General features: G+C 35.8%; 1 protein-coding gene across 1 annotated transcript in view; it reads right to left on the reverse strand.

The window, feature by feature from the left end:
* The window catches only part of SECISBP2L (SECIS binding protein 2 like), a 50,391-nt gene extending 37,010 nt beyond the window's left edge, over window positions 1–13,381 (reverse strand). The window contains exons 1-4 of the mRNA XM_012763527.2: window positions 13,125–13,381; window positions 5,367–5,545; window positions 2,960–3,284; window positions 1,250–1,385 (exon numbers count right to left, since the gene is read on the reverse strand). Coding sequence (XP_012618981.1) covers window positions 1,250–1,385; window positions 2,960–3,284; window positions 5,367–5,545; window positions 13,125–13,148 — 664 coding nt within the window. The 5' untranslated portion in view covers window positions 13,149–13,381. The remainder of the gene's footprint in view (window positions 1–1,249; window positions 1,386–2,959; window positions 3,285–5,366; window positions 5,546–13,124) is intronic.
* Between the last annotated feature and the right edge of the window lie 2,127 nt (window positions 13,382–15,508).

Consider the following 15,508-nt stretch of genomic DNA (forward strand, 5'->3'; position numbering starts at 1 on the left):
CCTGAAGTGATCCTCCCACCTTGGCCTCCCAAAGTGCTGGGATTACAGGCGTGAGCCACTGTGCCTGGCCAGTAAGGATCATTTTTAAAAGCCTTCCCAGGGATGAAAAGTATGCAGAAATGGCTCACTATGAATGGGGACTAAAAACAACCACACCAGGAAACTCTGTAATACATTACATAGTGATTCTTTTCCATAGCCATTGCAAGCATTTGTCAGTCTGTTAATCTCACAGCTTTATGTCTTTATGTTTTAACCATACAATGACTGTACTATTAGCAAGATTGTTTTTTAACTAATTCTCAGATCCCTTCTCTGTTCCTACTGGATCTAAGCAATTGTAAAAGGATAAATGAATAGATGCCCAAAAGAAAAGATATAGCCCAAATGAAAAAAAGCATAAACCACCTTATTCATTTCACAACTCAGACCTTATTTGAGCAGAGACTAGAGAGAGAGAAAAAGCAATTATGCCTTTGAATAGCTCCAATTCTTGGTCTTGGATCATTAAAAAGGATTTTTTACTAGTGTCAATGACAGTGAGTGAGAAGAGGTAGAGCTCTATTTTACAGATCATAAGATGAGATCAGAGATACAAATTGGAATTTCATGATATAAACTGGAAAATAGCTAGAATATTATATAAATATTCATTTTTATCTATTATCAGAAAAATGCTTTTTTATTTAACTTACATGGTCCTCTAAAAATTTTTGACAAAATGATTTCTGACTGATTTCTGAAATGATTTCTGATTTCAAAATTTTTACTCATTTGATAGGATATAGGTGTCATTCATAGGTTTGGTTCAGATCTATGCTAAAATAAGGCACAGATAACTTGCTAAGTTCTTCATATAAAGATGTTACAGAATGTTAGGATGTTTTATTAAAGGGTTTTAATTTAGTTATAAAAACATGTACAATTTTGATTTTAACCAAAATGAGTCTCTCAAATTCCTATAGTATCTGCCAAATTCCATTTCTGATTTCTGAACTGCTCCACTAGTACAAGGGGAAAAGGAAACCTTAAACCCTTCCCAAAGTTGTACATAAACTGGCAAGTGAGTTGAAAGAACATTAGGACATGTATTATTTTATCCTTCCTAGAGAATTTCACACAGTGGCAGGACAAATGAAAGGTTGAAAAAAATCTAGAATCCTATAAAGTTATACAGACCACAATTATAAAGTCAACACATGAAAACAGATAAAAATCAGTGATGTATATATAATAACCCTTGCCGTACCGGTTTGCTGGGAAGCATCCACAAGAAGCACAATTTTTGATCGATTATCAGGACCTGCTGCATTTATTTCTTTCTGAGTAGCTACATTTTTCACCAGTGGCCTTTTGCTTTTTATGTGCTGTTGTAAAAGCTGTTGCTAGGTTATAAAAAAGAAAAGAACCCATTCAACATACTAACCATTATAAAATACACATCTATCATAAAATACATCTAAATGTATGTTCCAAATTAGTGGCTTCCAATCCATGGGGAAACAGGATTACAGTATTAGGGTTTGATCAAATTATCTGCAGCAAAGCATAATAAGCTAAATAACATATTATACATACATTTATAAACTATTTTTCAAATAACTATTAACACTGCTATGATTGATAAAATATGAATTCATTTTTGTTATTTGCATTTATTTTTTCAATTAATAACAGGAGCATAATCATATCATATAAAGGGTTGTAAATTTTTAAAAGGATAATAAAAAGGGTGGTAACTTATCCTAATACTAAATCTTAGTTTCATGAAAACAATGACACAGAAAATAATTTCTGCTTTGGAGTTCAAAAGGAAAATATTAAAAAGCTGACCTTTTCGTTCACTTTTCAAAATATGAGTATTCATTGCTCAAGAGCAATTCACACAACAGAACTCTGAATTTAACTTCTTTAACTTCCTATGTTGAAGCGCTAGAAATGCATTCTGAGAAATCATGTTCCTTCAACATCTGGAAATTATACACTGTCATCTTATTTCCAATACTTTTTTTTTCATTCTCAGAATTCCCAAAAGGATTTCCCTGACCCAGAGTACTTCCATGAACAAAGACTAAAAGCTTTTCAAAGTAACCTCTGCTACTTGTTTGTATTTTAATTTGTAAAAATTATGCCAGTAGGCAGCAGACTTTTCACTGAAGGCTAATGGAATCCGGGGAAAGCATTAACTCTTTGCTCATACAGTCATTAAGATGCATCTAAGAAGTCATTCTTCTATCAGCTCAAAAGTGCTGACTAGAAACATGGTTTTTATTCTGATTAGCTTTGAAATTAAGGCCTCAATGGCAAAATAGCCTTTTAAGTAAAAAACAGTTATCTAAAATGAAATCTTAATGTTCTTATGATTTGAAGGCCATCGTTTTTTTCTTTAGTTAAAAAGCTGGTCCTGAATAAAAGTAGTTTCACATATTTATCTTTCATTTTCTTTAGCCCTAGGAAACTCTTCGTTCATAACCTCTTAAATAACAAAATGTTATTCCTACTAAAAATTTACAGGCTAGAAAAAAATGAAGTTGAAGGGATCTAATGAACCACAAATGTTCTTTTCCATAATCTCTCCTTCTGACTTCTGAAGATTGAAGTATCCTGAAGTGCAATAGCCATTCAACATGGCTAGTATAGGATCCATACTAACTACTTTTATGAATGTTGGAGTCACCGTGCAATTTTTATCACTAAATTAAAATAGTTTGGAAATATTTCTGTACATTTATATATAAACTCTCTGAAGGAGCATGAGTATGACTATAAATCATATCCCAATCAAGCATGAGTAACAATAAGTAACACAGATAAAATTATTTTACAAAAAATATAGCCTTGACCATTTTACATTATTGAACAAAATGCTGCATAGTAAATTCAACACTGAAGGTCAACCAATACAAGTAGGAAATTACTTATACTAGTATTAACAACAGAATCAAAACCAGACACTTACTTTTGGTACCACAGGTCCTCTGTTACTGTTTCTGCTTCGATGACCGGACAATGGGAAGACCTGTCCAAGCTGATGTGGACGCTCAGTGCATTCTGTGGTTATAGCATTTACAGTATTTGCAGTCTGGAAGTTATTAGAGTATGGTGTAGGAAAAGGATGATAGAAACCCATAACTTGTGCACATGGTGCCGGCATCAGCTGATAATATGTATACTCTGTAGAAACAGGTGGCTGAGCAGATATAATGGGGTAGGCAAGGTATGGTCCCGTGGGGTTTGGATTGGGTTGCTGCCATCGTATATCGTTGTTATATAAAGGAAACTGTCTGCAAAATCAAATCAAAAAAGAACAAATCTATTGACAAGTCTAAAAATTATACTAAAGCAAAATCTCTTAACTCATTAACTTAAAAGAAAAAACAGTACAGAACAGTAGCTGCATGATTTTTGGAAAGGGGACAAAACTAGTATCATCTCTGCTATTATTAGAGGTCACTATGTACATGAAATAACAATTTAAGTGACAGTATAAAGGAATCCAAGCTAACGGTTTCACAGCATTCCACATGTCATTATTATCTGTAACTCTGTCCTCAACCTCCTCAAGATATTTCTGCCCAAAAGTTAAACAACTAACTGCTGGATCTGCCAACAACAGTAGTCCAAAGTTCTCACCCAATACTCACAACTGTGACAGGCTTCTGCAAAAAAAACAGAATCAGGTGATCGTTGTGTAAGGTGATCATTACATAGGGTGATTTAATTCCTCCACCTCTCATTCTTCAGCTCATTCCCAGGCCTCATACTCTTCTTCCCATATTCTCCTAACCACTGGGCTAAGTCTAGCTCTTTTCCTGGCTCCCCTTCTTGGCAATGGAAGCAGGCTCCAGGTCCAAGGGAAAAAAGAAAAGAAGCAAGCCTGTCCACTAACATCCTATCCTCAGCACGAGAGCTTCTTCTAGTGCAGCTCATATAAATCACCAGCAACAGCCCCCTCAAGAAAGGTTGCTGCTGATGAATATGAGGTCCTAGGGAGTGGAGGTGAAGAACTTTTCTTCACTGCTCCAATGACAAAGCAAAATGGAATAACATTCACTACCATATTCCTAAAAATATTCTAAAATATCGGCTGGCTGGCTTACTCATGAATTCCCAAAGACTGTTTGGTAAAGCCAGAAAACAAATTAAGTTTATCATACTGTACACTTGGCTGTTTTGTCAAGTATAAGAATAGTATTAAATTTAGTTTATGAATCACCTCACATATTGTCTAATACAGGTCAAAGATTTTTAATACAATGCTAACTGCAATTAAAAATGATCCCTTCGTTTCCCCAAAACTCTCTTATTAAGAGTCACAGAATATTATTTTGAATATTCAGTATTTGAGAAAGTAGTTTAGTGGTCTCATATATCATACATACAGAATTTCTCAAAGAATGTGTGCTGGCACACTAAGTGTGCCACAATGGGTTATAGATGTGTAGAAATATTGACTGCCTCAGCTCTCAGAGATAGTTGGACAGAGCCTAGAACCACTAGCTGCCTCATCCATTTATCCTGTAGTGCTAGAGAAATAAAATTTCTTCAAAAAAGCTGAAAGTACTTTTATACAGCAATAAAATGAATTACACCAATGAAGTGCTAATCACTCAAACAGTCTAAGCAGGGTTAGAAAGGCTATCCTAAGTTATACCCTAACCACTAGGTCACACATTACCTGAACTGCAAGTATTTTGCTAAATTACCCTGTGACCACGGCACAGACACTAAATTTAAACTAAAATCAGAGTCTAGAAATAAATGCTAGGGCCAGGCACGGTGGCTCACACTTATAATCCCAGCACTTTGGGAGGCCAAGGCAGGTGGATCAGTTGAGCCCAAGTGTTCGGGACCAGCCTGAGCAACATAGTGAGTCCCCATTTCTACAAAAAAAAAAAAAAAAAAAACATAGTTGAGCATGGTGGTGCATGCTATACTTCCAGCTACTCCAGAGGCTGAGGCAGGAGAAACACCTGAGCCCAGGAATTTGAGGTTACAGTGAGCTATGAGGACACCACTGAACTCTAGCCTGGACAAAAGAGCAAGACCCTGTCTTAAAAAAAAAAAAAAAAAAGTTTCTGTTCACCTCTTTCTGAATATTTCATTCCTCCCTTTGGGTTGATTTATTTCAAATAAATTTCAATGACTTAATATAGGAGATATACATATCCAAAGAACTCCATTTCCTCTTAGAAAGAATGAGAAAATGATTCATGTTAACTATTCTCAAATTGTACATTAGTTGGTTTTATTTACTCCTCTTAAAAAAACAGAAAACGGTTAACATTTAAAAGTTAAAATGAAGTGCGCTTTGCCAACTTCTAAACCTCCACCCCCCCAAAAAAAGAAAATAATAAACAAATTACCTATTGGACTGGTTTTCCTGTACAAATGGATAACAAGTAATCAGGTAGCTGGGAATTGGAGTTGGTTCTATACCAGAAACACTTCCATTGTCATTTGGGAGAGCCATAGGGATCATAAATGTATCAGGATTCTTCTTCTGGGGAATAAATGGCTCTACCTCAGCTGATAGCTTGACATTCTTCAAAGAGAAAGTGGAATACATTAACAACAAATGAGCAAGTAACTTAATACAAATTTACAATTTAACAACAGAAGAGTCAGCCTTTACAAACAGTAACTGGGTCTCTTCTCAGTATTCACAAAACAACATCCAAAAGGAACAGCAATGTCAATGTAAAATAACGGAATGATCAAGTTATTTGGACAACACCATCAAATAAAATAAGGAAAAACTTATCAAAGGTTACTATATTTCAATAAAATCATTTATGTTATCAAAGCTTTTGTTAAAACAATTGAGAGTACAAAAAGTCATATCTCAGGGCCTAAAAATAAAGTTGGTAGTAAGAAATGTAGCTCTTTGGAGAAAACAATGTGGTTTTAATTAATTTTGTTAGGGGAAAAATTCAGAGTTCCGAATGATAATTATATTTGAATAGTCTAAAAAATAGTCTATTTCTGCCTATTTCAGGAAATTAGATTAGTATCATTAAATTAAAAGGAAGAAAAATGTCTAAAATGAAAAATACTTAAGGAGAAAAAACTTGTGGTTCACAGTTAAACTGGGGGAAGAAAACAAGAATTAACTTCAGTTTCTCAGTAGACATCTCAGCAAACTAAAACAATCCATTAATATGTAATTCATTTTAGTTTACTTTGTATCTCTTCTTATAAAAAATCTATAGAGAGTTAAAACATATATAAAAACTATAGATAGTATTTAGGGATGCATATATGAATGATAAAAACTATAAAGAAAAGTAAAAACGATCCATAAAAGTCAGGATAGGAATTACTCTTAAGAAAGAGGGAGCTGTAATTGAGAAGACACCTGGAGAGCTTCTGGGATGCCGTGCAAAATTCTATATCCAAACTGGGTAAAACTTACAAAGTGTGTACCTTACAATGATTATTAAGCTGTACATTGATTTTACATACTTTTCCATGTAGTTAATAACACATTTTAACATTTTAAATTATTTTAAAAAAAAATCTATAGGCACATTCTGCAAGGGCAGAATATTAAAAAACTACATAAATATTATAGTCTAAAACGATATTAAACACTTTTTAATAAAACCAGTAAATGAAATGGAAGCCAACATTTTAACCATTCAAAACAATTATACCTTAAAAGCAATGGTCCTAACCAGAACTTTTTCCCAAAAAACCCTCTAGGGTGATATTTATTAGAAGCTCCCACCAAAGTATAGTTGTCAAAACAAATTTCAGGCATGTTTCTCACAAAAGTAGTTAGTAAGGAATCCAAGAATATCTAAACACAAGACTTGATATGCTCAATATACACCCTCATTCCGAAAAATTAGGTTCTCTAAACAGTACCCTGTAGATCAGAAATGCTTGTTAAAAAGGTGGGGGGGTGACGAAATCTGAACTACAGTATTAATTCAATATCCTTCTTCCCTACCTGATTTAACTTTGAAGTCTACAGTTGTACATTAACCAAATCTGAAGTAGACAAACTGTAGTAATAATACCTATAAATATTTGTGAACTGAAGTTGGGTCCTTGAATTTTAACATGAGAGGCGTGGCCGGGCACTGGTGGTTCACGCCTGTTATCCTAGCAACTTTGGGAGGCTGAGGCGGGAGGACTGCTTGAACTCAGGAGTTCAAAAACAGCTTAAGCAAGAATGAGACTATGTCTCTACTAAAAATAGAAAAAATTAGCTGCGTGTGTTGGTATGTGCCTGTAGTCCCAGCTACTTCGGAGGCTGAGGCAGGAAGATCGCATGAGCCTAGGAATTTGAGGGTTTTGTGAGCTAGGCTGATGCCTCGGCACTATAACCCAGGCAACAGAGTGAGACTCTGTCTCAAAAATAAAAAAAAAAGACAGAGTGGGGCAAAAACACCTTCACCCACTAATAACAGGTTAGTAATTTTCACTCAGTAGTATTCATTAGAATACAAACTTATTTACATAAGGCATAATATATCAAAATAATAAATGTTTCCCGAATTACGAAAAGAAAAGCTGATTTAGCTGACTTTCAACAATAACCCAAAGATAATGGAAATGTGCTTTTAGAGTTCATACACATGCATAAGAAGATAAGAACCTCAAATCCCATTTTAACTGCACTAAAAATATAATGTTTATTATTTCCTTTAAAAATTAAAAAGTCCCTTTGAACATATGAGAACTCGCTAAACAGTTTTATAAATCTGGACTAGGAGACATTAGGTTTTTGTTTTATACAAGAAATACAGGCACATCAAATTATCAGTCTAAAACGAAAAAAGGATCATAATAATGTAATTATAAATAAATAATTTTTAAATAACACTTTTCCCAACCCCTCCCCCAAATGCCAACTCATAAATTACTTTGGTAGCAAATTCAAACTTTTGCTCAGGTCAAAAGTTGCAACAAATTTCACTGTACTTTACACAAAAGAGTTTTATAAACTTAGGCAACCCCACTGTTGAAAAGGTGCCATGCATAATTTATAACTAATGACTGCACATATACACAGTATATACCTTTAAATATTAAAGTTTGTATTAGTTTTATTCTAAGTACAATTCTAGGTACCAGAGTTTAACAATAAAACTCTCAAACACTGAAATGACTCTTTGTTTTTTGCAACAACAAAAAAAAGAGACAGAGAGCGAAGCTGCTATAATCAACAGCTGCACAAACAGAAGATGTCACTAGTAGGAACAGGCTGGCAAACTTTCTCCTATAGTTACAACTCTGTATAGTTTCAAAAGTTGTTTACTGTGACTTTGGGGCCTTCCGTATCATACATCAAAATGCAGCAGCCCTGAAAAGCAATGTTAAGATCCCCAACTATTCATAAAATCAATAAAGCCCATGTAGTTAACATGTTAAGTAAGCAACAGATTCTGGCAATGTTTTAATTATTTTAGTACAGAAATCAAAGAAACATGTCTTACATAGTGGACAATAAAATATTATTTTTAAAATTTAAAAAATTAGATTACTTACTTCACACATTATTCTTCAGTTTGAATTTCTGTGTTTTAGTATCTCTACTTTTGCCAAGATCTATTTTTTAGGGATCAGACATTTATAGTAGGGAGTTGTCTCCATAAAGAAAATAAATATGCAATAAGTCTAAATTACACTGAAAAAAGTCTAATCCTTGTACTATTATTTGCTTAAGAAAAAAGCAACTATCTAATAGCAAAATTATCTTTCAGAAATTTCAGAATTTTTCAAATTAATGAAAAAACTATAATCCCAGAAACATGTCTTTGAAAAAATATTTAAACAGTTTCACACTTATTTTTAATTTTGGGTATATTAAAGCAAATGTCAATAAATAAAATACCTCTTATATGAATAATCTAGAAAACGCAAGAATTTATCAGAGCATGAAACTATAAAGACTTGTTTAAAATAATTTATTAAACAAATGCATTCAGATCATTGAGAGCCTATATAATTCAACAAATATGCATTGAGCATATGTTCCATAAAGAGCACTGTACTAGAGTGATTTGGAGAAAATGGGCAAACATTACTACAAAGCACACAGCAGAGAATGTACACTAAACTCCTCAGAGATGAAACCTCCAGAAGAATGCAAATATATTTTCCCAGATTAAGCAGTAGAAAAAAAAATGACACCCACTTAAAAAACAAAACTGAAGTTAGAACATAATGAGACACTCTCCCACAGTGAAACTCTAGAGTATGTACCACACACCCACAGGAAAAATATGACCATGGAAACCCTCCATACATTTTATGCTAAGGTAAAAATATGCTCTCTCAAAACATTAAGATATTTTATATCTCATGGCCAAAGATAAAACATCTTCTGAAGGAAAACCCTATTAATGCTTAAGAAATAACTGATGGTTATATATTGTTTTCTGATTAAAATGGCATATATTTATTAATAAAGTAAACCACTTGCCAAAACAAACTGCAGTTGTTATATGTGTAAGTTTTGCAAGACTCCAGAAATACCAAGGAGAAAAAATCAAAGTATTTAACTTAGACTGTGCCTGCTTGCTTTCTATCCAAACATTTTCCTCTTTTTCTTAAAACAAACCAAATCTAATATTGTTAAAATCTTATGGTACTTTTTTTAAAAAACAGTTTTCTAGATTTAATATTAGTTTCTGGTTTATCTAATCTATTAATTTGTTTTTATATTTATTATTTTCTCTCTTCCTTTGATGAGGTTCCCCCCCTAAGTTTTTGCTTTGTATGCTTAATTTTTATTTTCCTTTTAAACTGTTTAACAATGAAGTTATTTATGACTATGCATTTGCCTCAGAGTATAGCTTCAGCCACATCCCATAGGTTTTCATATGTGATATTTTATTATTACTTTTTCAATAATGTATCATTCTACTTTTTATTTCTTCTTTGCCCTAAAGGCTTGAAAATGTCTTTTTTAATGCCCAAATGGTATTTTCTTTAAATGAACATGTATATATTACACTTTGTTTTTGACTTTAAAAGTATTGTTTTTAAAATCTGATAAGATAGGTAATTTACTTATATCCATATATAAAGGCCAACTATAAGTATTACATAATAATAAACACTATAGTAACTTATTTAGAATACATGTAGTTTAGAGCACTGATATTTGATGTTTATAAATTATTTAAAGAAAACAATAAGCCAATTTTTCAATCTTATTGAACAGCACAGTTGCATGAAACCATATATATTCACTACATGTTTTTCTAAGAATTAAAGAGATCAATAACCTATAACTTTATAAATTCTTTTAAAAGAACTTATCTAATGCTAATGTACTAAAATTAAGCCAACATTTAAATTACTTGTGATAACACAAAAGAAATTCTGAACCTCAAGTGTTGTCACTTCTAAGCCCATTGTTTATTTCAAAAAAAAAATCTCAAAACACTGTCCTAAATTTCCTAAAAATAGAAACACTAAGCCTTATAAACAAAATGATCTCCATGATTTATTCTTCACATCCCTTTACACAAGCTTTTGTTTCTAAGGAAAAAAATGCATTATACCAAGTAATAGCTGTTCTTAAAATATCTAATTCTGGCAGTTAAAATTAAGCTACTTGTTTTGATTAAATACAGAGAATACTCTGTAAAAGAGTATGCTGAAAGAGACTATTCCTAAGATTCTCTTCTGGTTATAACATTCTTTCAAATAGTCATTACTACAATTAAGATTATCCAGTTACTGTATTCCCAGTAACTTACTTTGTAAAATTTTGATCAACATACACAAAATTTATCTTTTTTATAAAATATTTAATATATAAAAAAGAGGTAATTTGCAAGAACAGCAACAGGAATGCCTTCAACCAAAAAAAGTTAGATTTTTTTTAAGTTACACTTGTGAAATACCCCAAGGATTTAATTGGGTTAAGATGAAATGCAAAAGGTCTTCTGTATTAAGCAGTAGTTTTTAAAAATCAAACTTGTATGAACTGCTAACCAGTACAATACTATAAAGAGTAAGTTTTAATGCTGTAGGCATTTCTAGAAATTCTGAATATAAGTCAACACTGATTTAAAAGGAAAAAACAAATACTTTGTGAAGAAAAAAAACAGAAATTCAGCATAGCCATCACATTATGGTATACTGGAAATCAAGAAGTCCACAAAGTTGAGAAATCTCAGTCCCTAATCTACCATTAAGTTAATGGTTCTTAGCCTTCCTTTGAGAATATGATAAAAATAATGGAGTCTTGCCCCAGAAAAACACATATATAAAATGAAGCACACTCCTTCCAGGTCATCCATGCACCCCTGAATTAGCTGCCTAAGCATTAGCTAGGCAAAGTCACATCACTTTTCTGGATCTCTTTTCTGAGTGCATGGAGAGTGAAAGAGTTTCAAGTTATTCTCTCATTTAGGATTAAAGCTGTGGAACAGACAGAAGGTACTAGAAGAAAAAAAATCTCACCAGAAAATCCTTTTTCATGATTTTTTTCTAGGTCTCAAATTTCTACACGGTTTTAATAGGTTGTTGACTTTGGAAAGACGGCATGAAAGAGGAAGAGGCTCTCTAGTTTAAATAATTCGCTCATAGTACTGGCTGCTAAGATAATCACACACAAATAACTATGCTAAAAGTTACCGTCTAAATAGTTAATTACATTTCCTCTAGGATGAAAGGAACCTTAAGTATACATATGGTAGCATTACTGGTTACAGTTCTGGCTTCTTGGTGAAGGACCAAAATGTTGAACCCCTTCATTAGCAGGAACGCACATACAAGGAAATGATTCAAGGAAAATATCTGTCAGGCTTTGAAATCTCAAGTATTTTTGATAGATACCTTCATAAGTTTTTTTTTTTGTTTTTTTTAATTAAGTTCGATACCAGCTGCATATAGAATACTCTGGGTCACAGGAAAGCCTGGGTGTATTGGCCAAAAGGCTCCACATCATTTTTGTTTTAGTAATTACATGTACTGTTTCATAAAACTCGTTTGTGTTTTCAGAGCTATATTCACATAAAGCTTTTTTTTTTTTTAATTAAAGCTTGTGTAATATCAAATACACACAACTAGGAAGCTGTGCTTTGCCTGCTAAGAGTCGGATTTCAAAATCAAAACCAGTTCCAACTAAATATGGACATATATATACAGGAATTTGGGAAATCTTATCTCATTTAATCAGGTGCTAATTACCCATTTGTAAATTTAACTGGCAAAAATTGCTAAACTTTCTTCTGCTTTCATCTATTTGCTTAATTCATTACTGTGCAAGCCCTTCAAAGAGGGGAACAGAGAGCGAATAAACTTAGATTTGAAATTAAGTCATTTCGTAGAGATCTTAAGAGTGGTAAGCACTGGGGGGAAAAACTATTATTTTGAATATTTTTTTACATCATCATTGTCCCTGCCTCCCAGCACTTACTAATATGGACAATCAAGAAACTGATGCAATGAAAAACAAAACAGAATACTAATAGGACTACTCTGCAAACATGAAAACGGGCTCGGAAATGAACTCATGCTCCTACACCCTTAAAACATAAGCTCGATTTTTAAAAAACACTAACTACAGTTTTTGCAAAATAACTGGATAAACAAGACAAGGGGGAAACCGTGGCATTATTTCTTAAAAGGAACACCTCCCTAAAGCCACGGCAAAAACAATGCTCAACTGAACGTAGATCTAAAAGGCCCATGATCCCCCTTCATATGTAGTTATCACACATTCTCAGACGGTCTTTCTGGGTGAGAAGCCTTCAAAACGCCTCTCCACCTTGAAAACACGTTCCAGAACTGGAAGGAATGGGGGGAGGGGGGCAGATCTGCTGGAAGTTACAGGCCCTCCTCTCGGTTGAGCACGGACAACTTGGAGCCTTCTGACCCTTTTCACCCAACAGGGGAAGAGAGCCAACGGTGAGCCTCGAGACCGAGGGGTGAACAGGGCTGGAAAAGCCCCCAAGCCCAGGGCAGCAGCTGGAACAATGCAGGAGAGCGGGGTGCAGCCAGGCTCCCGGGCAAGGGGTGGGGGTGGTCCGCGACCGCAGGAACCCGAGGGCTCTGGCTGCCCGAGTGCCGCGCTCGGAGACATGGGCACGGCCAGGGAGGAAGCGGCGACCCCCAGCCCCCCAGACTGACCGGCCCTGCCCGAGCCCGCGTACCTGGTCTGTAGGGGCTCGGTCCATGGCGCCTCCAGCCGCAGCGGGCCCGCGCTAGTTGGTGTGGAAAGCGCTTCGGGCCGCTTTCTCCATGGCCCCCCGCTCGGGTCCAGATTGGGTTCCGGACCTCCGCCCCTGTCTAGCTGGTCGCGACACCGAGCTGGCTACGCCACTGGCCGAAGAGGCGGCTCCAGCTCCGGGAGATGGAGGAGGCGGTGGCAGCCTCGGGGAGGGATCATCTGGGACGGAAGCCGAGAAGAGCCGTAATAGGCGAGAGGCGTAGTCGGAAATGGAAGCGCGCAGAGCGGAAAGGAAGAGGGAGGAGGCACGGAGGGGCAGTGGGCGGAGTGACGGCGAATGGCCTGAGCAAGTGTAGGAGGAACCCAGGGTGGCCTAGAGGCTGAGGCCAGGTGGGAGTGCCCGGGAGCAGGTGCCCCGAACCACACTCCACGCCCGGACTGTTGAACTGGAGGAATATCGGGCCGCTTGGGACCCTGGACACCCAGGACCTCAGACACCTTTTCAGGATCCGAAACCACCTCTTAGTGATGTGGGAAGAGCTTGTAGCTGCCCACTGTACATATGCTCCTTCCTTATGTTACTCAAATAAAGGGAGTCATGGCTATAAAGGAATGAGAATACGATAAAAATAATGGAGTCTTGCCCCAGAAAAAAAAAAAGCATATATAAAATGCACAGACAGCATGACTGGAAAAAGCTCCGTTAGGAAGCTCCACAGATACTTTTTGATTAGTGAATTCGTTGTCAGGTCCAGGCCCACCTCTAGGCTCACCTCGCCCATCTCATGACCCCTCATTTTACCCAGGATCTGCATAATGCCACCCAACAGGTAATTATATAGGCCAGTATGTTGCTTTCCCCACTGTACTTATTGATTATTCCTTTTATCTTCAGATCATTAGCTCCTTGAAGGCAGAAACTGCCTTGAAACCAGACACTACTTTAGCATGGCAGATTCCCTCTGGGCATCTCCTCACACACACCCTCCAACACCCACACCCTCCCTGAAAAGTTCTTGCTTGCTAGTCAGCTCCTGGATGAGGAAGAAATATAAAAAGCTGTACTGTCAGCCCTCTGTATCCACGCATGCTGCATTCCAGATTCAACCAAGGGCGGATGGAAAACATTTGGGGGGAAAAAAACGACAAGAAGTAACATTACAACAATAAAATACAAATTAAAAATAATACAGTATAACAACTATTTACATAGTATTTACATTGTATTAGGTATTATAAGTAATTTAGAGATGATTTAAAATATTAATAGATAGGAGGACGTGCATAGGTTATATGCAAATATTATGCCATTTTATATAAAGGACTGGATTTTGCACTCTTGGATTTTGATATCTACAAGGGTCCCTGGAACCAACACCCCTTGCAGATACCTATGGACAACTGTATAAGCTAAATTTTATTAATACTTAAGTGAAGGAAGAAAGTACAGATGGCTGCTGTTTGGGGCACTGGTGTGGAGATCCACAGGTGGGAAAAGGAAAGAGAATATTAAGAAATTTGCGTCGTCTGCCGGGCGCTGTGGCTCACGCCTGTAATCCTAGCACTCTGGGAGGCCAAGGCGGGTGGATTGCTTGAAGTTAGGAGTTTGAAACCAGCCTGAGCAAGAGCGAGACACCATCTCTACTAACAACAGAAAGAAATTAATTGGCCAACTAATATATATAGTAAAATTATCCAGGCATGGTGGTGCATGCCTGTAGTCACAGCTACTCGGGAGGCTGAGGCAGGAGGATCGCTTGAGCCCAGGAGTTTGAGGTTGCTGTGAGCAAGGCTGACGCCACGGCACTCACTCTAGCCTGGGCAACAAAGTGAGACTCTATCTCAAAAAAAAAGAAAGAAAGAAAGAAAGAAATTTGCATTGTCCTGCTTCAGGAGCTTTCAGTAAAGACCTGAATTACCTTTTCAGTTAGTCTAGGTTATTAGTCTGGTTTTATTTGAATGAGAGACTCCAAGATGAGGCTCGTCTGGAAAGACCTTATGTTGATGTACTTACGTTGATACAGGTTGAATATCTTTAATTGGAAAATCCGAAATCCCAAATGCTCCAAAATCTGAAATGCCCTAAAATCCAAAACTTTTTTGATTACAGACTTGACACTCAAAGGAAATGTTCATTGAGCATTTCAGATTTTCCAATGGGAAATGCTCAACTAGTAAGTATAATGCAAATATTCTAAAATGTAAAAAAAAAAAAAATTGAAATCTGAAACACTTCTAGTCCCAGTCATTTCAGATACTCAACCTATACTGTATATTGGCCTGCTAAAAGGAGTTATATTGTGTCAGCAAGACATATCAAGGCTGGCAGTAGAAACAGTTTGTAAGGAGAAACACTTATATATAAAG

The sequence above is a fragment of the Microcebus murinus genome, chromosome 6, assembly GCF_040939455.1.
Source record: "Microcebus murinus isolate Inina chromosome 6, M.murinus_Inina_mat1.0, whole genome shotgun sequence".
NCBI classification, from domain to species: domain Eukaryota; kingdom Metazoa; phylum Chordata; class Mammalia; order Primates; family Cheirogaleidae; genus Microcebus; species Microcebus murinus.